Consider the following 25,392-nt stretch of genomic DNA (forward strand, 5'->3'; position numbering starts at 1 on the left):
TTACAAAACCTCAGTCCATACTTTCCAACAGATTTATACCCCATTACTATAAACAAAGATGGACTGGTGTCTCAGAGATAAAATCGCAAATCCCCAAATTCAACATGAATGGTGCAGGATTTCAGTAGAGTCCTACATTGCCCAACAGCAGAGAAAATCATCTTCTCCCACCTACAATTATTTAAAGTGAGCTTTGTATGCTGATGGGAAACTGATAACCTGAATCACCCTAGAAGAAATACCACAGATTATCAGGCAAGGAAAAGAAATAAATTTAAACAACTACAAGTGTCTCCTATAAATGATAAGATGTGAGTGCTTATGAATTATATCTCCTCTTTTCGTATACAGAGAAGATTCAAGTAAGTTGACTAGATTACATGAATTAAACTGGGTAAGAAGAAGATACACACTTCAAAATCAGATTTTTTTTTAGAAGACTGCTTGGCACTGCTCCAGACAAACTATTATTCTGCAAATATCTGCAACCATCAAAATAGAAATACATAGGGTCATCTTCCATGAGTCAAATAAATGAGTTCTTTAACACAGCTCAACCACAAAAGAAGGATGTGCTAAGTATCAAAAACTAATCTTGAGAGAAATTTAAATAAAAAGAAAAGAAAATACAAAATCATTGTAATAGAGGTACAGGGTATATTGGTGGATCCAAGACACTTAAAGTAGGGCTGCCGTTTTTACCGAATAAGCATTCTTGGGGGATCCCAGCCCTAGTCACACACTCCCTCTCTTCTTTCCTAGGCAACCAGGGGTCATTACTTCCATTCTGGAGTCTCAGATCTTACCGCCAAGATGATCTGAGAAGCCCTCCATGATTATTTTTTTTTAAGAGGGTTTCAGCATGAATACGTATTGTCAGGGTTTTAAACCCACCACTGATTTTTATCAGGGTTTGTGGACAATCACTGATACCTTCAAGGCTTGGTCTCTACTTAAGGTTATAATTCTGGTAATATTATTCATTATAGTTACTGTCATTCTAAATATTATATTTTGTAAATGTCCAGCATCAACTGGAGTTTTTTCTACTGGTACCTATGTTGAACAGCTCTCTCCCAATCTGGACTTGAAGGATGAGTAGTGAGACCATGATGATTTTCCTTCATTCCTTATTAATCCGCTCGACTTGGTGGAAGAAATTATCTGACGTCACTGTTCCTGTTATCTCTCCATTTGTTGAAGTGGTTATGTGGGATATCCAAAAGTAAACAATGGGAAGCCTACTACTGCTGATGCTTTACCAAAGAAGTAGACTTATGAATCTTCTGATAATTCTTCTGTTATGGATTCTCTTATAATATATGCAACCCCAGTTCTATGGTTACCTTCAGCCCAGATTTGGAAAGCATTCCAGGGTACATACACCCGGGTTGAGAATGATCTCAGGTTTCTGAAGGCTGAAGCGACCGAGAAACTGCATGAAACCAAGTGAAAGGACTCCACTCTTTCAATCTTGCTCTGAGTCACAAATACTGTGGCAGGAACTATATTTTTATGACATCTTTCAGGCAACCTAGCCTACAGATGCTACTAGTTTTAAGTTTCAGTTTTATGATCTTTTGGCTGCTCTAAATAAGTATGATCAGAATTTTGCCCAAGCGCCCAAGCAACGAGCCCAGACTCTTCCCCTACCATGGATCATTCTTATTCATCAATTCAGTTGGAGGCCAGCCATCTCATTGCCATGTTACAGGCTATTACTCAGGAATGTTCAGCTTTATACTCTAGGTCTACACAACCTGAAAAACTGTACCAACCATCCAATAACGAACCAATCACTGGAGGCCACTATAACAAGGAACATCATACCAAGGTGTTGAAAGAAAAGATTGTGGTGAATGGCTTATTGATCAATGATCTCAAGCCCTCAATTTATAATTAAGTGGAAAGTACACTATTACAAGGAATAGAATTCTACATGAATACAAACTCTAATTTAACTCCTATACAAACTCTAATTTAACTACTAATAGAATCCAACACTCCCCCTCAAGTTGAGGCATAGATATTAATCATGCTCAACTTGCCTACAATAGGAAGGAAATCTCTTTCTTTCAAACCCTTAGTGAAAACATCTGCTACTTGGTCTCTAGATCTTACAAAAGGCATGCAGATGAGCCCTTGTTCCAACTTTCCTTTGACAAAAAACCTGTCAATTTCAATCTATTTAGTTTGATCATGTTGCACCGAATTATTAGCAATACTAATAGCAGCCTTCTTGTCACAATATAACATCATAGGGTTTGGAACTTGGACTCCAATATCTTGCAGCAAGTCTTTCAACCATAGTAGCTCACAAACTCCACGAACCATAGCTCTATATTCAACTTCAGTACTAGATAAAGCTACCACATTCTGTTTCTTACTTCTCCAAGTAACTAGATTACCTCCAACAAAGGTACAGTAACCTAAAATTGACTTCCAGTCTGGAGATCCAGCCCACTCTGCATCAGTGTATGCTTCTACTTTTAGATTGTCAGTGGGTGACAAAAGTATTCCTTTTCCAAGAGTTCCCTTCAAATAATGTAGTATTCTTATAACAGCCTTCATATGAGCTAAATATGGATTATGCATGAATTGGCTCACTATACCTACAGCATAAGCGATGTCTGGCCTGGTGTGGGACAAGTAAATAAGCTTCCCTACCAACCTTTAGTATATTCCTTTGTCCATTTGTTCTCCCTCTTTTTCTTTAAGTTTAGCTCCAGCTTCAATAGGATTATCAACTGCTTTACACCCCAACATTCCCACTTCTGATAATAGATCTAGGACTTACTTTCTTTGGGATAGGAATATACCTTTCTTTAATCGAGCCACATCAATCCCTAAGAAATACTGTAACTTCCTTAGATCTTTAATTTCAAACTCTCTGCCAATAAAGTCTTTTAACTTTTGAATTTATTCACCATTTTCTGTGATGACATATCGTCTACATAGACAATAAGAAGTGTGATGTTAGTACCTAACTTCTTGACAAATAGTGTATGATCAACATTGCTTTGCTTGTACCCAATAGAAGTCATTGCCATGGAAGACTCGCTCCGAGACCACCATCTCGGAACTCGGTCGAGATAACAATTTTTGGCACAACTCGGTGGCCCATCTCGGTGGTTTAGGGTCCATTGGGTTGAACTTGGTATTTGCTTTTTAGGCCTTTGAACCGTTGGTGGCCTGGTTTGTTGAACACCCGGATTTCGTCTACCCTGTGGCCAATGTGTAGGTTAGGGTGCTGTTTACACTGATATACTTTAGCCTAATGAAGCGTATATCATACTCACTCTTTGTTATCAAATTCCTCCTTGGTATCCTCTCTTTTCGATAAATAATTTACACCTTGTTCTTTAGTCTTAATCTATTCTGACAGTGGTGTTGTCTTCCTTCTTGTGTGTGCGGTGTTGCGTGTTCGCCAATCCACAAAAGGCTTGGTTCCGCGTCCGGCGGTTGCGGTTGGCGGTTGCGTTGGCGGTTGGCGAGTCTCGGCGGTTCCCTCGCGTCTCCCTCCTCTCGTCTCGCCTGTGCGGTTCTCCGGTCTCCCCCTGGTCATTGCCTTTAGGAGGCATCCAAACCAGCATCTAGGAGACTTGTTTCAACCCATAAATTGACCTCTTCAACCGACAAACTTTCCCTGCAGTATTGTCATTGGAGAAACCATGTGGGATTCTCGTATAAACCTCTTATGCTAACTCCCCATGTAAGAAGGCATTCTTTACGTCTAGTTGGTGCAAGTTCTAGTCTTTGTTTACAGCTACAGACAACAAAACTCTGACAGTGTTTAGTTTCGCAACAGGGGCAAAGGTCTCCTAATAATCAATCCCATAGGTTTGGGTAAACCCCTTTGCAACTAGTCCAGCTTTCAACTTGTTGACTGATCCATCCATATTTTGTTTAACCACAAATACCCATTTGCAGCCCACTGGTTTTTTTCCTGGAAGAAGTGTAACTAGCTCCCAAGTGCCATTTTTCTTCATTGCCTGCATTTCCTCTACCATAGCTACCTTCCATCTCTTATCAACATAGGCTTTCTGCCAACTTTTAGAAACAGATACAAATGACAGAGAGGATATAAAAGCACGGTAGGAGTCAAACAAAGAGTTATAAGAAACATATTTAGCCATGGGATGTTGAGTACAAGATCTTACCCCTTTTCTAACAGCAATAGGAAGATCAGAAGAAGATACCTTAAGGGGAACAGTCAGAATTGATTTTGAAGCGAGAGTGGTAATGTATCACCTTTCTCCACTTGCTTTAGCCGGTTGTAATTCTTCCTCTAATAAGTCTGCACCTCCTTATTCTAGTCAATCTGGTTTTGAAAGACCCCAACAATGTGTCTCACAGGAGTGGTCTCCCCCTAGCTAGGTTCTTCACATGGTTCAAAAATCGATGGAGGAGGATTAAAGTCCTCAGGTATACTGGCCGAAGTCTCCCCCTAGTCAGGAAACTCTTCTGGGACTCTTAAGTTGTGTTGGTGTGTGATAGGAAGATCTAGAGTCGGAAAGAACACCTCTCCTCTAGGACTCTCCCCTTGGAGAGGTGTATAGTAAGGGCAAAACTCATGAAAAATTACATCCATGGATACAATGGTTTTCCTAGAGGGAGGATGATAACATTTGTACCCTTTCTGAGTAGCAGAATACCCCAAAAATATGCAGCGTAGGCCGCAGGGAGCCAGCTTACTTTGGTGGGCTATGATTCTGGCATAACACACGCATCCAAAAACCTTTGGGGGAATAACAAAAGAAGAGGCTCCTTAAAGAATCTCATTAGACATTTAAAACCAAATATCCTACTGGGCATCCTATTCATAAGATAAGAAGCAGTGAGTATAACATCACTCCAGTACTGGTCAGGTACATTCATAGCAATCATAATGGAACGGGCTATCTCTAAGAGATGCCGATTCTTCCTTTCGGCCACCCCATTTTGGGCAGCCGAATCAACGCAATTGGTCTGATGTATTATGCCAGAGTCATGGAGATATCTTTGAAATTCACCATCAATATACTATGTGCCATTGTCACTGCGAAGGATCTTCACAGTGGCATTGAATTGAGTTTTAATCATATTATAAAAGTCACGGAAATATCGAAAAACCTCATTTTTTTTGTTTTAAAAGATTAATCCATGAAGAACGAGAGTGACAATCAATAAAAGTAACAAAGTACCTATGGCTAGTAATAGACACACGTCGGTAGGGGCCCCACACATCAGTATGAATTAGCATAAAAGGAATAGATTTCTATTATGAAGAGAAGGTAAATAAATATAACGAGCCTTCTTCGCAAAAATGCATGCTTCACAAAAAAAAAAAATTATCCTTATTACAAGAAGAAACCAAATCAAGAAATATTTTCTTAAGAGTTCCTAGAGGGGGGTGACCTAGCCTACGGTGCCACTGATGAAGGTCTGATATTACCGAATGGACCGGATTAGAAGATGTAGTCAAAGCAGACGCAGATTCTCTAATCGGCTCGAGCAAATAAAATCCATTGTCTAGTTTACCATGTCCAATCTCCTTCCCCGTGACCATATCCTAAAAGACACAATAAGATTGGAAAAATGTCACTTTACAATTCAAGTCATGTGTAAGACTACTGATAAGAGCAAGTTAGTAGAGAAAGGGAACATGTAAAACTTTAGACAAAGAAAGTGATGGAGAATGTTGAATGGTCCCTTTTCCAGCAATGGAAGAATAAGAGCCATCAGCAATTCGAACTTTATCCTTTCCAGAAGTTGGAGAATATTGTAAGAAAGAGGAGGATAAACCTGTCATATGATCTATGGCTCCTGTATCAATGATTCAAGGAGTAGAAACTGAAGAAGCTTGAAAGCTTGTAAAAGTTTTACCTGAAGTAGCAAGGTAGGAGTTGGTATGGGTAGTAAAGAAAGCAGTGGTCGAGGCTGTACCGGCAATAGAAGACTGCAAAATACGTCGCAGAGTAGCGAACTCCTCCTGTAAAAAACCAACGCCTACAATGCGTGTGGTGGAAATTGTCTCAGACAGATTAGCCTTTGGTTTTCCCTTTCTTTGTGCTCGTTTTTGCTCAAAATCAATAGGTTTCCCATGCAGTTTCCAACAATTTGCCTTGGTATGATATGGCTTGTGACAGTGCTCACACTTGATAATCTCCTTAGCTGGATCAAATTTAGCGAACAGACTGTAAGGCTGATTTCTCCATAATAGGAGTATCAACATAGCTAAGCGACGACTTTCCTCACACTAAATAAGAGCATAAGACTGTTCTAGTGTAGGAAAGGGAAAACGACTTAAGACTTGTACTCTAATCTGATCGTACTCCACATTCAAACCTGCCAAGAAGTCATATGCCCAAATCTTATCAATGTGCTTCCTATAAGTAGTCACATCATCTGGGTTAGTGGGATGATAATCCCCATAATGATCCAACTCTTGCCAAAGAGATCGCAACGCGGCATCATATTGGGCCACAGTTAGTTCCTTTTGGGTAGTCTCATGAAGCTTCTTTCGTAGCTCATAAACCTATGCATCATTCCCCAACTGTCCATATGTTTCAGTAGTAGCCTTCCAGATTTGGGCTGCAGTATCAAGTAATAGATATCCATAGGCAATATTTGGAATCATGGAATTCAAAAGAAATGACATAATATGAGAGAGTCATTCAAGATCCATTTATCCTGTGAAACGCCTGTGGTAGTAAGTTTGATAGTGGAGCCCATAATGTGTCCAACAAGTCCTCTTCCGACAATAGTCAAGTAAACAGATCGGAACCAAATCAAATAATTTGTCCTATCAAAGCTTACCGAAAGAGGATGAAGAGTGGGGTAATGTTTGGAGCCGGTGGGAATAGTAGTACCATCAATAGTTATCATGTTTGACAATATTATCTGCAGTTCTTCAATCTTCAACCTTTCGAAGTAACAGAAATGTTGCAAAATGCAATAGCCAAACAACCCAAAACAATTCTAAGTAATGATAACACGTGAAAAGTATCTCCTTAGGTTACCTCCAATTAGTATATTGTTGAACCAAAGTACATCAGGAAAGTTTCCAGGAAAGACTGGAGGGACACAACCGGTCCACTTAAATACCAAATTCCTTAGACAAAATTTTCCTAAACATGCACTTAATCACCCAATATACATTTCCAAAATACCCGAAAAGAAAACAAACACGGTCCAAAGAGCAATGTGTCCAATTTTTTTTTTTTTTTTTAATTTAGAAAATTATAAGTATGCCCCTAAAAAACTGGAAATTATAAATGAGTCCCTGGAATTTTGGAAAATGGCAATAAGGTCCCTAAAATGCAAATTACGCATAAGTCCCTGCAATTATGCTAATTTACTAATAAGTCATTGAGAGAATTCAAATTTACAAAATAAACCCCTCGTTTTAATTCGATAAATCAACGGTAAAATTCAATCGGTAGATGAAGCACCACAAACACAGAAACTTTTCAGCGATTCAATCGCGATCGATCACAGGGACTTTGGCAACGAAACTGAGACTTAAACACCAGAAATTGAGAGAAAAATCAGAGGTAAACTCACTGTTAGGCGCAGGAAGCAGCAGCAGTAGTAGCAGGGTCTTTGTGTCTGCTGTTTTGCCTCCTTTTTTTTCGTCGATGGCACAGGAAGCAGCGACAGTACCTCAGCAGCGGCAGTAATATGAAGCGTGGTTCTTCTTCTCTTCTTTTTTTTTTTCTTTCTGGTCTTCGAGGTTTGCAACAGAAAAGATAGGCAGCGGTAGTAACTGAAGAACGATGGTGACCCAATTGCGATTGTTTGCAATGGGTTTGAAAGAGAGAAAAAAAGAAAGAAGAGAGAAGAAAAAATTATAATCGAATTTAGGCTCTGATGCCATGTTGAAAGAAACGATTGTGGTGAATGGCTTATTGATCAATGATCTCAAGCCCTCTATTTATAATTAAGTGGAAAGTACACTATTACAAGGAATAGAATTCTACATGAATACAAACTCTAATTTAACCCCTATACAAACTCTAATTAACTAGGGGTGTAAATGGATAATCGAAATCCGCTTCCGAATTCGCATCCGCATCTGTTTAGAGGTATCCGAATCCGTTCGATTATTAATAGGATGAATTATGCCCCTTTTTACCGAATATTATCCGTCCGATAAAATTATCCGATTAAGTTACTTATTTAGATTTATTTTTCTTATTTTTTATATATTTTGCCTATGATATGTAACTATTTTTCTAGATTTTCTACTACAATAATTAGCAAAGTTGTTAAATTCTTAAATTTCAAACCTAGCATTCACAAATAAAAAGGTAAAGATGTAAACGGGTAGTCGAAAACTTGTATTCAATCTATATTCAAGTCCGTTTAGAAGAATCTACTTAAGAATATAACTATCCGATTATCATCCGAATCCAACAGAATCTGTCGGAAAACCGATAGGATATTATCCGAATCCGTCCGAATATAATAGGATGCGGATATGGATATACCACTATCCGATCCGAATCCGGTCCGTTTACACCCCTAAATTTAACTACTAGTAGAATCCAACACAAGGAATTCTGCTGGAAGCTATACCAGCTCACATTGGTCATGGTCCTGGTCAATCCTCCCAAGCTGCCCATCACACCAATGCATCTGAACCCTAGACCTGCAAGTACCAGTTCCTCTCTTTCTCAGGTAGAGCTTTCTATGCTTGAGTATTTGGTGATCCTATTGGAGTGTTCTACTGTACCTGCTTCTACCTCTACATCTACTCTGGTTTCTTGCTCTGCTACTCAGGTATTTGTTTGGTGACACATTAAGCATCGGTTAACTCTCGCCCCTGGGTAAATGACTTTTGTGCCACTAAACATATGGCTACTCTTTTGGTTTAAATTTTTTTTGCATTCCCCTAGTTCCAGTAAAGACTATGTTAGAATACATGATGATTTGCTCTATTCTTCATGTTCCACATTGTTAGTATAGCAAGTCCGACTTTCTCTCTGTGTTCCTGCCCCGGGCTACTTGTCTCTCGTTGTTTAGATTCATTAGGCTATAAATAAAGGGCTTGTGATTCTGACTCTTGCGATCCGCCTCTTCTCTTGTTCTTCAAAAATCCATCGGCACATCTTGGTAGATATGTGGTCCACTTCCCTCCTAAAATGAAAATTCTGAAAATAGAAACTACCACCAAAATAGAAACTATACTTTCTAAACTCCCAAACTTATGCGCAAGCTCCTCATTGATAGCTGTGTTTTACTGTCGTGGGCTGCGTTGCCGGCTTGCTTATCTTCCCCATTTTTCTATTAATCTTCTATCAGCCATCTAACCGTTGATCTGAACTGTAAACTGACCCTTTTTCCCTTCTCATTGTGTTTCTCAAAGTTCAGTGAAATAGAAAATGATTGGCTGTGGTAGGATGCACGGTGGTATGTATTTTCTGAATGATGACAATTCTTCAGGGGGTCAGATTCATAAGACTGTTACACTGTCAGTCTCTTCCTCCGAGTTACTTTGGCATGGACATTTAGGCCATCCCCCTTGACACTTCACTTATTAACTTTTCCCAATTAATTTCAGAACCTAACCCCACAGACTGCTTGTATTTTATCCAGGCAAATTGTTAGGATTTTTCCAGTTTAAATATCAGTTCTTTTCCTTTAATGTCAAATTCACTTCAATGCATGGGCCTAGCATGTTCTTCAATTCTCAGTTATCAATGGCTTGCAACTTTTATTTATTGTCATAAAGGATTGTTGAGATTTGCGCAAGGATTGGAGCTACAGTCTGGAGTTTCCTTTTTCCTTTGTTTCTATTTTAGTACTATCTATTTGTTGTTTGTTTCTATTTTGGACAGAATATTCTGTACTTTTACTGTAATAATTGTTTCCTTTTTCAGAGAACAGGGTTACTTGTCCAGTTGTCCTATAAGATTGTAATTGGAGACTTGCAACCTATAAATAAAGAGGCCTGCAATTCTGGGAAGATCATCCAAAATCGCAGGAAGCAGTTCAGTCCTGCTAGTTGTTGCTTCCTTGGTTTCTTCTTCAATTCCACATCTGGTTTGGTTCTTAGAGTCTGATTTTTAACAAAGATTACATTGGATTTACTTGATGCACTTGAAAGTGAAGTGTTCCGTGGCTATCAACTTTCTACAACATGGTACACACAAAGTTTGACTCCACCATCCAAATTCACTGTAGTGACAATGGGAAGGAATAAATGGAGCATTCTTGTCAGGCTTCCACTCAGGATTAATCAGACCACTTGCATTAATCCACTGGCTCAAAATGGTGTTTCAGAAAAAAGTGACCCATGCTGTTCTGTTTGAAATGAATGTCCCTTCTCCATATTGGAGTGAAGCTGTGGTAACTACTGCTTACCTCATCAACCAGATTTCCAGTCATGTCCTTGACTTCAAGACCCATATTGCTGTTCTCCAAGGTTCTACTTTCTTATTCCACCTAAAATTTTTGATGTGTACTTGCGTTCGTTTTGTCCAGCATCGCTGTCCCCATGGCAACTTAGGTTCCCAGGGACTTAAGTGAGTGCTCATTGTAAATTTACATACTCTTAGGGTCTTATTTGCAAATTCATACTTTTCAGGGTTTATTTGTAATTTTTTCATAGTTTTAGCACCTAAAAAAAAAAAAGAGAGAGCTGTTCCTTCTATGTATTTTTTGGATCATATCAACAACAACAACAACAACAACAATAAGCCTTTTCCCAACTAAATGGGGTCGGCTACATGGATTCTTGCCCTCCAATCGGTTCTGTTCAAGGCCATGCTAGATACAAGGCCTAAGCTATACATATCCTTTCTCACCACTTCTCCTAAGGTTATCTTAGGTCTACCCCTAGCTCTTCTAGTTCCTTCAATATGGATTATATCACTTCTCCGAACAGGAGCATTTATAGGTCTCCGTTGAACGTGGCCGTGCCACCTCAAACGACTTTCTCTAAGCTTATCACTTATGGGAGCAACTCCCAGACCAACTCTAATATGATCGTTTCTTATCTTATCCATCCTAGTTTTGCCACTCATCCATCTTAGCATCCTCATTTCTGCTACACTGAGTTTATCTATATGATTCTTTTTAACAGCCCAACACTCTGCACCGTACATCATAGCTGGTCGGACAATGGTCCTATAAAATTTTCCTTTAAGCTTTAATGGAATACGCCGATCACATAAGACCCCGGATGCACCTCTCCACTTCATCCACCCTATTTTAATTCTTTGGGAAACCTCATCTTCTAAATCACCTCTTTTACTTATGATTGAACCTAGGTACCTAAAACAATCACTCTGGGGAATCTCTTTATCGTCAAGTATCACCACTTCATCATCTGCCCGATCATGACTAAAGTTACAAACTAGATATTCTGTCTTCGATCTACTAAGTTTAAAGCCTTTTGATTCCAAAGCTACTCTCCATGATTCTAATTTGGTATTAATCCCCACTTGGGTCTCATCAATCAACACAATATCATCCGCAAAAAGCATACACCAGGGGACCTCATCTTGAATGTCTTTGGTTAATTCATCCATTACCAAGTGCAAATAGATATGGGCTTAAAGTTGACCCTTGATGTAGCCCAACTGTTATCGGGAATTCATTACTTTGTCCCCCCACTGTTCTAACACTAGTCACCGAACCATCATACATATCCTTAACTATATCTACATATTTACTTGCAACACTTCTTTTCTCTAGTACTTGCCAAATTAACGCTCTAGGGACTCCATCATAAGCTTTTTCTAGGTCAATAAATACCATATGAAGGTCTTTCCTACATTCTCTATACCTTTCCATAAGTCTCCTAATTAAGTAAATAGCCTCCGTTGTAGATCTTCCCGGCATAAACCCAAATTGGTTCTCCGTAACTGTAGTTAAGTGTCTCAACCGGGTTTCAATTATTCTCTCCCATAATTTCATCGTATGGCTCATCAATTTAATGCCTCTATAGTTATTACAACTTTGAATATCTCCTTTATTTTTGTAAATTGGAACCACAACACTTCTCCTCCAATCATCTGGCATTTTCCCTATGCTCATAATCTTATTAAACAACTTAGTCAACCAAACTAGTCCATGGGTTCCTAAGCTCTTCCATACTTCAATTGGGATTTCATCAGGACCTTGTGTCTTGCCGAGTTTCATCCTCCTTAAAGCTTCTTTTACTTCGGACATCGAAATTCTACGTATATAAGTTCGAACACCAATGCCTTGGTGAAAAGTGTAATCGTCCGAAACATAAGTGCTTGAAGAATGCTCATTTAGTAAACTAGAGAAATAGGTTTCCCATCTTTTCTTAATATCCTCCTCACAAACTAATACTTTACCATCTCCATTTTTAATACATCTAACTTGGTCAAGATCTCTACTCTTCCTATCCCTCATCTTAGCTATCTTATAAATAGATTTTTCCCCTTCCTTTGTGCCCAACTTATTGTATAACTCTTCATACTTCCTTTCCCTTGCTTTTCCCGCAATTTTCTTAGCTTCATTTCTATCTAACCTATACCTTTGAAGATCCTCAACATCCTTAGTTCTTTGCCATGTCTTAAAACTAGCTTTTTTATTCCTAATGGCAGCTTGAACCTCACTATCCCACCACCACGTCTCTCTATAAGAATGGATCTTTCCTTTTGATTCACCTAGAACATCTTTAGCCACTTTCTTAATACACATAGCCATCTCATTCCACATTGCATTAGTATCCCCTTTAAAAACCCATTTTCCTTGTTTGACTACTTCATTAACGAAGGATTTAGAGTACTCTCCTTTCAAATTCCACCATCTTATTCTGAGATAGTTTACCTTGGACCTTTTATGTGTTCTTGGGACTAAGCACATATCCAAGACCACAAGTCTATGTTGTGCGATTAAGCTTTCCCCGGTATCACCTTGCAATCCTTGCACAACAATCTATCAGTCCTTCTAGTTAGGAAGAAATCTATTTGGCTTCTATGCTGTCCACTTTTGAAAGTAATTAAATGCTCATCTCTCTTTTTGAAGTAAGTATTTATAATAGATAGATCAAAAGCAGTAGCAAAATCCAAAATTGAAATCCCCTCGTCATTCCTTTCTCCAAAACCATAACCTCCATGAACACTCTCATATCCTCTTTGATCTTTTCCAATATGTCCATTTAAATCACCTCCTATGATAATCTTTTCTCCTTGACGAATTCCTTGCAGTAATCCACCCATATTTTCCCAAAATTCTAGCTTTAGACTTTTATCTAGTCCTACTTGAGGTGCATATGCACAAATTATATTTACGAACTCTTTCTCCATTACAAGCTTGATAGCAATAATCCTATCACCCACTCTTTTAACATCCACCACATCATTTTTTAAATCTTTATCCACTATTATACCCACTCCATTTTTATTTGTTTTATCCCCAGATACCAAAGTTTAAAGTCATCCAACTCTTTGGCTTTTTTACCCCTCCATCTAGTCTCTTGAATGCAAGCTACATTAATCCTTCTTCTCCTCATAATATCTATCAATCTAAGCTCTTACCAGTTAGAGATCCTATGTTCCAAGATGCCAATCTAATCCTACGCTTATGGACTAGCTTCTTTACCCGCACTCGTCCACGGCGCGGGAACCCTTGCCTACTTATCACCACATCCGGGCGCCGATGCGACGCGTCGCTTACAGGGGACGCCCTAGCTAACCCTTGCCCACTTATCACTACACCCGGGCCATATTGTAGCGCGTCGCTTCTTTTGTCGGGGAACGCCCTAGCATAGGTTTTTTCATATAAGGTCGAATCCATGAAAAAAGGTTTGGCTAGATTTTTTCCGGTGCCGGCTGCCGACCTGACGCACCAACCCTCCTCCTTTACCCGGGCTTGGGACCGGCAGCAAAACACTGGCGGAGTTTTTAAAATTGTTTGGGTTGTTCGGCTATTGCATTCTACGACATTTTTGGTACTTCAAAAGGGTGAAGACTGAAGAACTGCAGACAATTTTGTCAACATGACAACTATTGATGGTACTCCTGCTCCCACTGGCTCCAAACATTACCCCACTCTTCATCCTCTTTCGATGAGATTTGATGGAACAAATTATTTGATCTGATCTCGATCTGCTTACCTGACTATTGCCGGAAGAAGACTTGTTGGACACATTACGGGTGCCACTATCAAACCTACTACCATAGGTGCTTTACAGGATAAATGGATCTCAAATGACTCTCTTATTATGTCATTTCTTTTGAATTCCTTGAATCCAAATATTGCCCGTAGATATCTATTACTTGATACTGCAGTCCAAATCTAGAAGGCTATTACTGAAATATATGGACAGTTGGGGAATGATGCACAAATTTATGAGCTCCGCAAAAAGCTTCATAAGACTACCCAAAAGGAACTGACTGTGGCCCACTATTATGCTAAGTCGTAATCTCTTTGGCAAGAGTTACATCATTATGGGGATTATCACCCCACTAATCCAGATGATGTGGCTACTTATAGGAAGCACATTGATAAGATTTGAGTATATGAGTTCTTGGCAGGTTTAAATGTGGAGTACGATTAAATCATAGTGCAAGTATTAAGTCGTTTTCCCTTTCCTACACTTGAACAGTATTATGCCCTTGTTTAGTGTGAGGAAAGCTGTCGTTTAGCCATGCTTCATGCTCCTATTGTGGAGAAATCAGCCTTACAGTCTACTAGTATTAAATTTGATTCTGCTAAGGAGATTATAAAATGTGAGCACTATCACAAACCATATCATACCAAGGCCAATTGTTTGACACTCCATGGGAAACCTACTGATTTTGAGCAAAAAAAAGCACAAAGAAGGGGAAAACCATAGGCTAATTTTTATAAGACGGTTTCCACAACAACCTCTACAGACATTGATTTTTCACAGGAAGAATTAGCTACTCTGCAACGCATTTTGCAGTCTCCTGCTGCCAGTACAACCTCTACTACTGCTTCCTCCACTACCCATCCCAATTCCTACCTTGCTACTTCAAGTAAAACTTTTACAGGCTTCCATGTTTCTTCAGTTTCTGCTCCTTGGATCATTGATACAGGAGCCACAGATCATATAACAGGTTCATCCTCTTTTTCTTACATTATGCCCCAACTTCTGGAAAAGATAAAGTTCAAATTCTTGATGGCTCCTATTCTTCCATTGCTGGAAAAGGCACCATTCAACATTCTCCATCACTTTCTGTGTCTAAAGTGTTACACGTTCCCTCTTTCTCTACTAATTTGCTCTCTATCAGTAGTCTTTACATATGCCTTGAATTGTAAAGTGATTTTTTTCCCATCTTACTGTGTCTTCCAGGATCTGGTCACCGGGAAGGAGATTTGACGTGGTAAACTAGACAATGGACTTTATCTGTTGGAGCCAATTGGAGGATCTACTTCTGCTCTGACTGCATCTCCTAATCAGGTCCATTCGGCCCTATCAGACCTTCATCATTGGCACCGTAGACTAGGTCACCCCCCCTCTAGGAACTCTTAAGAAAGTATTTCCTGATTTAGTTTCTTCTTGTAAAACGGATTATTTTTTTTGTGAAGCCTGCATTTTTGCAAAGCAGACTCGTTCTACTTATTTACCGTCTTTTCATAATAGAAAATCTATTCCTTTTGTGCTAATTCATACTGATGTGTGGGGGCTCTGCCGACGAGTGTCTATTACTAGTCATAGGTACTTTGTTACTTTTATTGATTGTCACTCTTGTTCTACATGGATTTATCTTTTAAAACACAAAAATGAGGTTTTCTGATGTTTTTGTGATTTTCATAATATGATTCAAACTCAGTTCAATGCCACTATGAAGATCCTTCACAGTGACAATGACACAGAGTATATTGATGGTGAATTTCAGAAATATCTCTCTGACTCTGGCATAATACTCCAAACCAGTTGTGTTGATACAGCTGCCCAAAATGGGGTTGCCGAAAGGAAGAATCAGCATCTTTTAGTGATAGCCCATTCAATTATGATTGCTATGAATGTCCTTAACCAATACTGGAACGATGATATACTCATTGCTTCTTACCTTATAAATAGGATGCCCAGTAGGATACTTAATGTAAATGTCCTAATGAGATTCTCTAGGGAGTCTCTTCTTTTTTTATTCCCCCAAAGATTTTTGGATGTGTGTGCTATGCCAGAATCACAGCCCACCAGAGTAAGTTGGCTCCCCACGGCCTATGCTGCATATTTTGGGGTATTCTGCTACTCAGAAAGGGTACAAATGTTATCATCCTCCTTCTAGGAAAACCATTGTCTCCATGGATGTAATTTTTAATGAGTCTTGCCCTTACTATACACCTCTCCAGGGGAAGCGTCCTAGAGGAGAGGTGTTTTTTCCAACTCTAGACCTTTCTATCACACCACCACAACACAACTTAGGAGTTGAAGAAGCGTTTTTTGATGAGGGGGAGACTTCGGCCAGTATACCTAAGGACTCCAATTCTCCCCCTCCATTTTCTGAACCATGTGAAGATCCTAATCAAGGGGAGATCACTCCTATGAGGCACTATTGAGGTCTTTCAAAACAAGATTGACCAGGATAAGGAGGTGCAGACTTATCAGAGGAAGAATTACAACCAGCCAAAGCAGGTGGAGAAAGATGACATGTTACCACTTTAGTCTCCTACTCCAGAATCAGATTCTATTGTTCCCCTTAAGGTATCTTCTTCTGATCTTCCTATTGCTGTTAGGAAAGGAGTCAGATCTTGTACTCAACATCCCATAGCTAAATATGTTTCTTATAACTCTTTGTCTGACTCCTACCGTGCTTTATATCCTCTTTGTCATCTGTATCTGTTCCTAAAAGATGGCAGGAAGCCTATGCTGATAAGAGATGGAAGGCAGCTATGGAAGAAGAAATGCAGGCAATGAAGAAAAATGATACTTGGGAGTTGGTTACACTTCCTCCAGGAAAAAAACCCGTAGGCTGCAAATGGGCGTTTGTGGTTACACAAAATATGGATGGATCATCAACAAGGTTGAAGGCTAGATCAGTTACAAAGGGGTTTACCCAAACCTATGGGATTGATTATCAGAAGACTTTTGCCCCTGTCGCAAAACTGAACACTGTCAAAGTTCTGTTGTCTAAACCTGTGAACAAATACTGGAACTTGCACCAACTAGACGTAAAGAATACATTTTTACATGGGGAGTTAGAGGAAGAAGTCTATATGAAAATCCCACATGGATTCTTCGATAACAATACTACAGGGAAAGTTTGTCGATTGAAAAGGTCAATTTATGGGTTAAAAGAGTCTCCTAGATGTTGGTTTGGACGGCTCCTGAAGGCAATGACTTCTATTGGGTACAAACAAAGTAATGCTGATCATACACTATTTGTCAAGAAGTCAAGTACTAACATCACAATTCTTATTGTTTATGTGGACAATATTGTCATCACAGGGAATGATGGTGAAGAAATTCAAAGGCTAAAGGACTTTCTTGGCAGAGAGTATGAGATTAAAGATCTAAGGAAGTTACAATACTTCTTAGGGATTGAGGTGGCTTGATAAAAGAAGGGTACATTCCTATCCCAAAGAAAGTGTGTCATAGATTTATTATCAAAAGTGGGAATGTTGGGGTGTAAAGCAGTTGATACCCCTATTGAAGCTGGAGCTAAACTTAAGAAAAAAGTGGGAGAACCAGTGGACAAAGGAAAGATACCCAAGGCTGGTAGGGAAGGTTATTTACTTGTCCCACACTAGGCAAGACATCGTTTATGCCGTGGGGACAGTAAGTCAGTTCATGCATGATCCATATTTAACTCATATGAAGGTTGTTACCAGAATATTGCAGTATTTGAAGGGAACTCCTGGAAAATGAATACTTTTGTCATCCACTGATAATTTAAGAGTGGAAGCATAAACTAATGCAGACTGGGCTGGATCTCCTGATAGGAAGTCAATTTCAGGTTATTGTACCTTTGTTGGAGGTAATCTAGTTACTTGGAGAAGTAAGAAACAGAATGTAGTAGCTTTATCCAGTACAAAAGCTGAATATAGAGCTATGGTTCGTGGAGTTTGTGAGCTACTATGGTTGAAAGGCTTGCTATAAGATATTGGAGTCCAAGTACCAAACTCTATGATGTTATATTGTGACAACAAGGCTGCTATTAGTATTGCCAATAATCCTGTGCAATATGATCAAACTAAACATTTTAAAATTGACAGGTTTTTTGTCAAAGGAAAGATGAAACAAGGGCTCATCTGCATGCCTTTTGTGAGGTCTGGAGACCAAGTGGCAGATATCTTCACTAAGGGTTTGATGGAAGGAGATTTCCTTCCTATTGTAGGCAAGTTGTGCATGACTAATATCTATGCTTCAACTTAAGGGGGAGTGTGGGTTGAGTTCTACTATGAGTTCAACTCTATTAGAGTTTTTGTTTATGTAAATTTCTATTACCCAAATAGGGGTATGTATGTAATAGTGTTATTCCCAATTTATTATAAATAAAGGGCTTGAGATCACACAGATCTATTAAGCCATTCTACCAATATCGTGTTTCTCAACGTATGTTATAAAACCAAATGAAGAGTTTGAAAGCTCTATATGGGTTGAAACGATCTCCTCATGCCTGGTTTGGGAGATTTCACCAGCCTAGGGTGTCTCACGACGTTACACTCAAAACAGTGTTGATCCCACCCTGTTCATCAAGCCGACTAGTTACTGCTTCTATCTTTTTTCTTTTTTCTTTTTTTTTATAATATATACATATGAGTAAATAATTATTTCGAGCAATAAGGGCTCAGAAAACCTGCAGTCACAGATATACACCCTAGTGCTACCATAAATTGTTCATAATTCATGGTAACTGGTTTTTCAGGAAATACTTACAACTCCTTCAAATTTTGTAGGCCACCCAAAGATGAAGGAAGCTCGCCAGTCAACTGATTGTTCTCAAGATGACTGTGACAAAAAGAGAACAACAATGACCAAGCTAAATTTAGGAGGGGGAAACATGACTATGAATACTGGATGGAAAGAATCAGTCTTATACATTATTTTCAAGCTTACGCATCTGCTAAAATCCGGTATTGAACCTGTGAGTGAGTTCCCATCAAGCCATCTGCAGTGATAAGATGATTAGTCATCCATCTCATTGTACAGAGGAAACTAATTCTATATGAGGATGCTTCACAAGTCTTGAAACTTACAACTCAACTAAGCCTGTCAAGTTTGTCAGCTCGAAAGGAATGTTTCCTGTCAGATTCTTCCTTGACAAAAATCTGCCCAGACATCAGACAGCAGCAATTTAACAAAAACCAGAGGCGGTAGTTCCCAATAGATACATGCAGAACAAGATATCAACAGCAACCAAGATGAATGTATTGGAAATTTGAGATTAGTGGTGGTAGTTTCCAACTGATATATGCAGAAAAAGGTATCAACAAAACTGAGATGATTGTAATTGAAATTCAAGAAATGACATACATTGAAACCATCCTTGGTTGTGGATCTGAGTTACATTGCACCCATGTCCATGGCACTGGCAAACATGGATCACCACCCTCTTGTGCCCAATCTGCTCCCGAGTAGTGAGAAACTAGGCTGGCAGCAACTATTCCTGAAGGAGCCAAAACATTCCATCAGTAATTCCTAACTGGGACCAAAGAATGCCATCCAAGATGAAATCAGAGATACAAACCCAATCAATTACTAATAATAACTGCTTGTGCAAAAGAGCCACATATGATGCACAAAAGGGAAGAGGATACAAAGAACAAAATCTTACCATCAAAAGAACCATCATCTATCCGCAGGTACTTATTTATCTCAATAGCATTCAACAGTGGTCCCCTGGAAGAGTCGGAAGTTTTTTGAAATTTGAAGCTCAATATAAAGGGTAGTGATATGTTAATTAATATTGGTTCATACAGTCGGTCTTTCCCTTGAGCATTTTCTTGAATATTGACAGCAGCTTTGGAGATTTCAGGAAGGCCAGGGAGGAATAGCCTAAATTTCCTTGTCTCATTTGAACTCAAATCTTCAATTTCAGAAAAGTATGTACATGCCCACCCAAAACCTGGGAATCCATTCAAATTCAAGCGGTAAGTCAAAACTCCACTTGTACCAGCAACAGCTGTCTGCATCACTTTTTGAGGTGGTCTTTCATCTCTGTAAACATCAATGGGCATGATAGTTGAGACTTTTTTCGTGCCAGCAGCAACATCCACAAGGTAATTTGCCTTCTTCAAAGAATCTGACTGCCATATTCTGTCAAATGGATCATCCGGATACCTGAGAAGAAGCATTCTCTTTTAGAAAATGACATAGTGGAGGGGGGACAGAAAAAAGGCCATTGCTTAACAGCTTATCTAACTTGAAAGTTGGAATCATCCAGTTTTAAAAATGAGTCAGGGGGAAAAGTGCAAGATCCAAATAGATCCATATTTAATAGAGTTTTTTTTTCTATGCAATCAGACAGCCGAATAACCAACAAGCAATCATAAGTAGGAAAAGCAAAAGTAGCAAGGCAGAAAGTGCTTTAAAGCGTATGGCTTGAGGCATACCTCACTGGAGCATCACTGTCTGCACCAAAGTTAATTCTTGCAGATGTACTCAGGAAAAACTGATTTTCGAAATCTGTATAGTACACTGAGTCATTGAATTGCCGAAGCTCAAGTGTGGAGATAAATGGCTTCCCAGTTGTAGCATTGGATAAGCACACGCTAATTGTAGGAAAAGATGCCAAGAATATCAACTCTCGAACCTCAACTGTATTTGCATCCGAGATCACAATTGTCGACCAATAAGTGGCCCCAAATGATATATCAAATGTAGGGTAGACATTATCGTTGTCAAAATTACCATATAAGAATGACGTCCTTACTAGGTAGCGTGTTCTAGTTGCAACATTAAGTGAATAACAATACTTCCTATTATCTGCTGGGAAGTGCCTCAGTGTCATATATTGCTTCCGGGTCTCATTTGCAACAGATATTTTAGCTGTTTCACCATAAATAAATTGATCATCAGGCATCCATTCAAGCCCAAGATCATCTGTGAAATTTTCCTTGCCTCCACAGTTTATGCTTACAAAACCTGCTTCACGTGACCAAATGCATCAGTACAGTAAATCATACAGGTGCACAGCAATTCAGGTCTTTCAGAGATCTTGGTTTCATGTTTCAGTACAATATTTCTATGTTGATCAAAGAATTCAACCAACTGGCACAAAATGTAATCAATCATCAAGCACCATTAAAATGAACACCAAGAAATCACGAACAAAAACATAACCAAATCAAAGCAACACAAAGATTTAATGTGGTCCAAAAACCAACACAATGTGCTAAGTCCACAGGCAAAGAAGAACACTCACTCTCTCTCTCTTTTATTTTTTATTTTTTTTTAATCCTTTTTTTTTAAGAATGAATGAAGAATTTCATTACCAAACCCTAAAGGGGAAGAAACAGGAAACGCATAAGAAGGCGAGAGGAAGGGCTACAACCTAGGCGGCAATAAGAAGGAGGCGCAGACCGAGGTAACAACAATCAGCTTGTTCCTTAGGGTTTTCAAGTTTGGGGGATTGGGAAGCGTCTAAAGCCCTATAGAGACATCAAAGCAAATGGCTTTCCAAATCAAATCCAAAGATCTGGAGTTGGAAGTCCATCTACTACGATTCCATTCCCACCATAAGTGAGATTATAGCACCAAACACCAACTTGCTAATTGAATCACAAATAGAGGTGCCGGAGTAGGATCTCAAAAGCCATGACTAAACCTTGGAGAATCCAACGAAGCATCTACAACGGGGCGATCGTTAAGATTGCCAACATCAGCACGCTCGTAGATATTTTATTATTTATGTTTTATATTATAATAAGAACCCACGAATTGAATGCAAAATTGATATTATTTAATTGATAGAATAATGAAGAACAATGATAAATTGGTTACAATGGTGCTAGTCACCCCCACACAGCACATTGCTGCCCAGCCTACGGCTGCCCAAACACTCACATAAATAATCCTTAACTACTACTCACATCTTACCCCTATTTATAACCCCTAATCAACCTAAATCTCCCCAAATCTCTCTCATTCAATAGTAAAATATTTTGCAATATTCTGCCCATCTCCAAATCTCTCTTATTCAGTAGTAAATATTCTACAATATTCTGCAAATCATTCACAATATTCTACCTATCCCCAAATCCCTCTTATTCAGTAGTAAATATTCTACAATATTCTGTAAATCATTCTCTATTCAGCAACCTCCTTCTCAGGACCAAATCTGATTGCTTTCTCTATTCAGCAACCTCCTTCTCAGGACCATATCTAATTGTCTTCCTTGCTCGGACCAAATCCACCTTCTTGTGCTGCGAGAACACACGAGATGAGGGCCTACAATACTCCCCTCCACGCTCCCTTGTCCTCGGTGAATCTGATGGTTTTTGCCACATCGTACCCCCAGTATTTTCACTGGTGGCAATCCTTTCCACTTAAGCAACACTGCTATTACCCATTAAGGAACAGTGTTGAAACATGCCCACGGGAGTTTTGCTTTGTCAATGGGTTATTTCCTAATTGGGCAACTATTGACAACACCAAAACAAAACTGCAGGGCTGGGCCTGAAATTAAAACTGGTAAGAGGACCAAAACTTAATTCCTAATTAGTTAACCCATAATTCAAACAAGTGGGCTGTGGGTATTTTGAAGTAACTGGGCTTCCCATAGCCCGCTTGCTGTTTTTTAAAAACTGACCCACATGAAGTGACCAGGCCAAGGTTAGTGGTCCAACCACCACCCAGTTCAATCCTTTCATCTTCCTCTCTACTACTGCGATCCCAACTCCAAATTCCTTATTTGCCACTGCTAATTGTGATATTTCCTTCCTCTTCAAAATTGCAAACAATCCAAAAAAATCATCAAAAGATTTCACCATCAAATCTAATCGGTTAACCACATCTTGGAGATCTCCCTCAATGGGAAAGAATTTATTCGGCAATCGCACCCATGTCGCACCAGAATTTTGCCATAATTCAAGTTGTTTCATCTCCAACGGTGCCAACGAGTCCCCTTCCATCACTACCACTATCAACCATGGTGGTTTCACCGGAGTTCTTGCTTCCCAATCCACCTTACTTTATATCCGGAGAAGCCTCTGTGCCCCCCCTATGTTTCTTCTCCTCTCTCTCTTTAGTGGAAAACTCAAATAAAACTTCCATGCCATTGTTTCGATTATTGGCGCAAGCCTGAAATTAATCACGGCTTCATCCGCAATTTTCGCCTTCATCGATCCGCTTCCTCTTCCTTGTGATTGCATAGCATGGTTGTCTTCACTAAGGCTGATCGCTATTTCAGGATTGTGCGAACTCAAAATTTCGTTTTGATTCTCTGCTATAACCAAAATCTATTTTAATGGCTTCTTGGAAACTCATCCAAGTAAATTATGACCAAGATCTATCATACACCCAATCCAGCACATCTCCTTCCAAATGTTGGAGAACCACACTCAACCTTCTCTCCTCCTCAATTTGGTGTTCCCAACAGAATAACAACACTTCAAGAAGCCATTCTTGCACATTGCCTTCGCCGGAAAACATGGACAATCCGGTGTCCATCTATTCCCGTAGATCGTCACTGCTCTTATACCAATTTGATAAAAACCCACAAATCGAATGCAAAATCGTTATTATTTAATTGATAGAATAACGAAGAATAATGATAAACTGGTCACAATGGTGCCAATCACCCCCATAGCACATTGCTGCCCCTCAGCTTATGGCTGCCCAAACACTCACATAAATAATCCTTAACTACTACTCACATCTTACCCCTATTTATAACCCCTAAATCAACCTTAATCTCCCCAAATCTCTCTCATTCAATAGTAAAATATTTTGCAATATTCTACCCATCTTCAAATCTCTCTTATTCAGTAGTAAATATTCTACAATATTCTGCAAATCATTCACAATATTCTACCTGTCCCCAAATCCCTCTTATTCAGTAGTAAATATTCTACAATATTCTGTAAATCATTCTCTATTCAGCAACCTCCTTCTCATGACCAGATCTGATTGCTTTCTCTAGTCGGCAACCTCCTTCTCAGGACCATATCTGATTGTCTTCCCTAGCTGATGTTCGCCAAATCCACCTTTCTTCTTGTGCTTGTGAGAATACACACGAGATATGAGGAGGCCTATCATATTAATTAAGAAGAGTCCTTGTTTTGTAGGAGCCAGTTGACATCCTAAGATGTAGGAATCAATTGTTTAGTGGAGTTGAGTGGGTCATGGGTTGTTTCTTATTTGTTAGCAAGTTTTCGTTAGTTAATTTTCCCCCCTTTTTTAAGTCTGTTTTTCTATGTAACAAAGTGCAGCAATGCAGTATCAGAGCTTTCTTCTTCATTCATTTTACTTCTCTCTTTTTGGTTTTAGTTCTACAATCTGGTATCAAAGCTTTCTTCTTCATTCATTTTACTTCTCTCGTTTTATTTTAGTTCTACAATCTAGTATCCAAGCCAGGTCAAAAAAATTATAATAAAATAAAAAATCGAGAGAGAGAGAGAGAGAGCAAGATCCATTGCTCGCAACATAAGTGATCTTCAGGTGGTTGGTGGAGTAAAGAAACTCAATAACCAAAATTATAATTCTTGGTCAACTGTCATTATGTCATACTTGCAAGGCCAAGATCTATGGGAGGTAGTGAATGGAAGTGAAATCAGATAACCAGAGGCTGGGATGAAAATGGCACACTAAGGAAATGGAAGATAAAAGTTGGAAAAGCAATGTTTGCCTTGAGGACACCAATAGAAGAAGATGTGTTGGAACACACTTGGGATGCCAAAACTCCAAAGGAAGCCTGAAATACATTGGCAACACTGTTCTCCAAGAACAAGGACACAAGACTTCAACTTCTAGAGAGTGAGCCACTGTCAATAGCTCAACGTGATATGATGATCACTCAATACTTCCACAAGGTGAAGACATTGTGCCAAGAAATTTCATATCTAGATCCACAAGCTCAATCAGAGAAACCAAGATGAAGAGGACAATCATCCATGCTTCCAAACCAGAGTACAAAGGCTTTGGTGTTACAATACAAGGGTGGCCAAACCAACCATCACTTGTTGAGTTTGAGAATTTGCTTGCTGCACAAGAAGCCTTGAATAAACAAATGGGTGGAGTACCACTCAAATGTGAAGAGGAGGCATTGTATCAACAAGAGCAGAACGTTTTATGCCAACAAGAGCAAATGGAGTCCAAAGCGGCACGTTGTTGAAAAAGTTAAAACAAATGAAAATGAGACAAATGGCAACCATGAAAGAAAGAGCGTTCATTTCAAGGGAGAGCCAAGGAAGCTTAGCAGCGGCAGCAGAATTGAAGGCAAGTGTTATAATTGTGGGAAGAAGAGACTCATGGCAAAAATACTGTTGGTCAAAGAAGAAATTTGTGAAGAGTAACAT

General features: G+C 39.2%; 1 protein-coding gene across 1 annotated transcript in view; it reads right to left on the bottom strand.

Moving 5' to 3' along the window:
- Nucleotides 1-25,392, bottom strand: part of LOC149023277 (putative LRR receptor-like serine/threonine-protein kinase At1g67720) — a 53,947-nt gene that overhangs the window by 20,913 nt on the left and 7,642 nt on the right. Inside the window, exons 2-8 of the mRNA XM_089142725.1 lie at nt 20,488-21,019; nt 19,710-20,215; nt 19,409-19,541; nt 19,132-19,203; nt 18,975-19,043; nt 18,812-18,883; nt 414-482 (exon numbers count right to left, since the gene is read on the bottom strand). Coding sequence (XP_088998851.1) covers nt 414-482; nt 18,812-18,883; nt 18,975-19,043; nt 19,132-19,203; nt 19,409-19,541; nt 19,710-20,215; nt 20,488-21,019 — 1,453 coding nt within the window. The remainder of the gene's footprint in view (nt 1-413; nt 483-18,811; nt 18,884-18,974; nt 19,044-19,131; nt 19,204-19,408; nt 19,542-19,709; nt 20,216-20,487; nt 21,020-25,392) is intronic.

Source organism: Hakea prostrata, chromosome 2, assembly GCF_041222555.1.
Source record: "Hakea prostrata isolate BN-2017 chromosome 2, UWA_Hpros_2, whole genome shotgun sequence".
In the NCBI taxonomy this organism is placed as follows: domain Eukaryota; kingdom Viridiplantae; phylum Streptophyta; class Magnoliopsida; order Proteales; family Proteaceae; genus Hakea; species Hakea prostrata.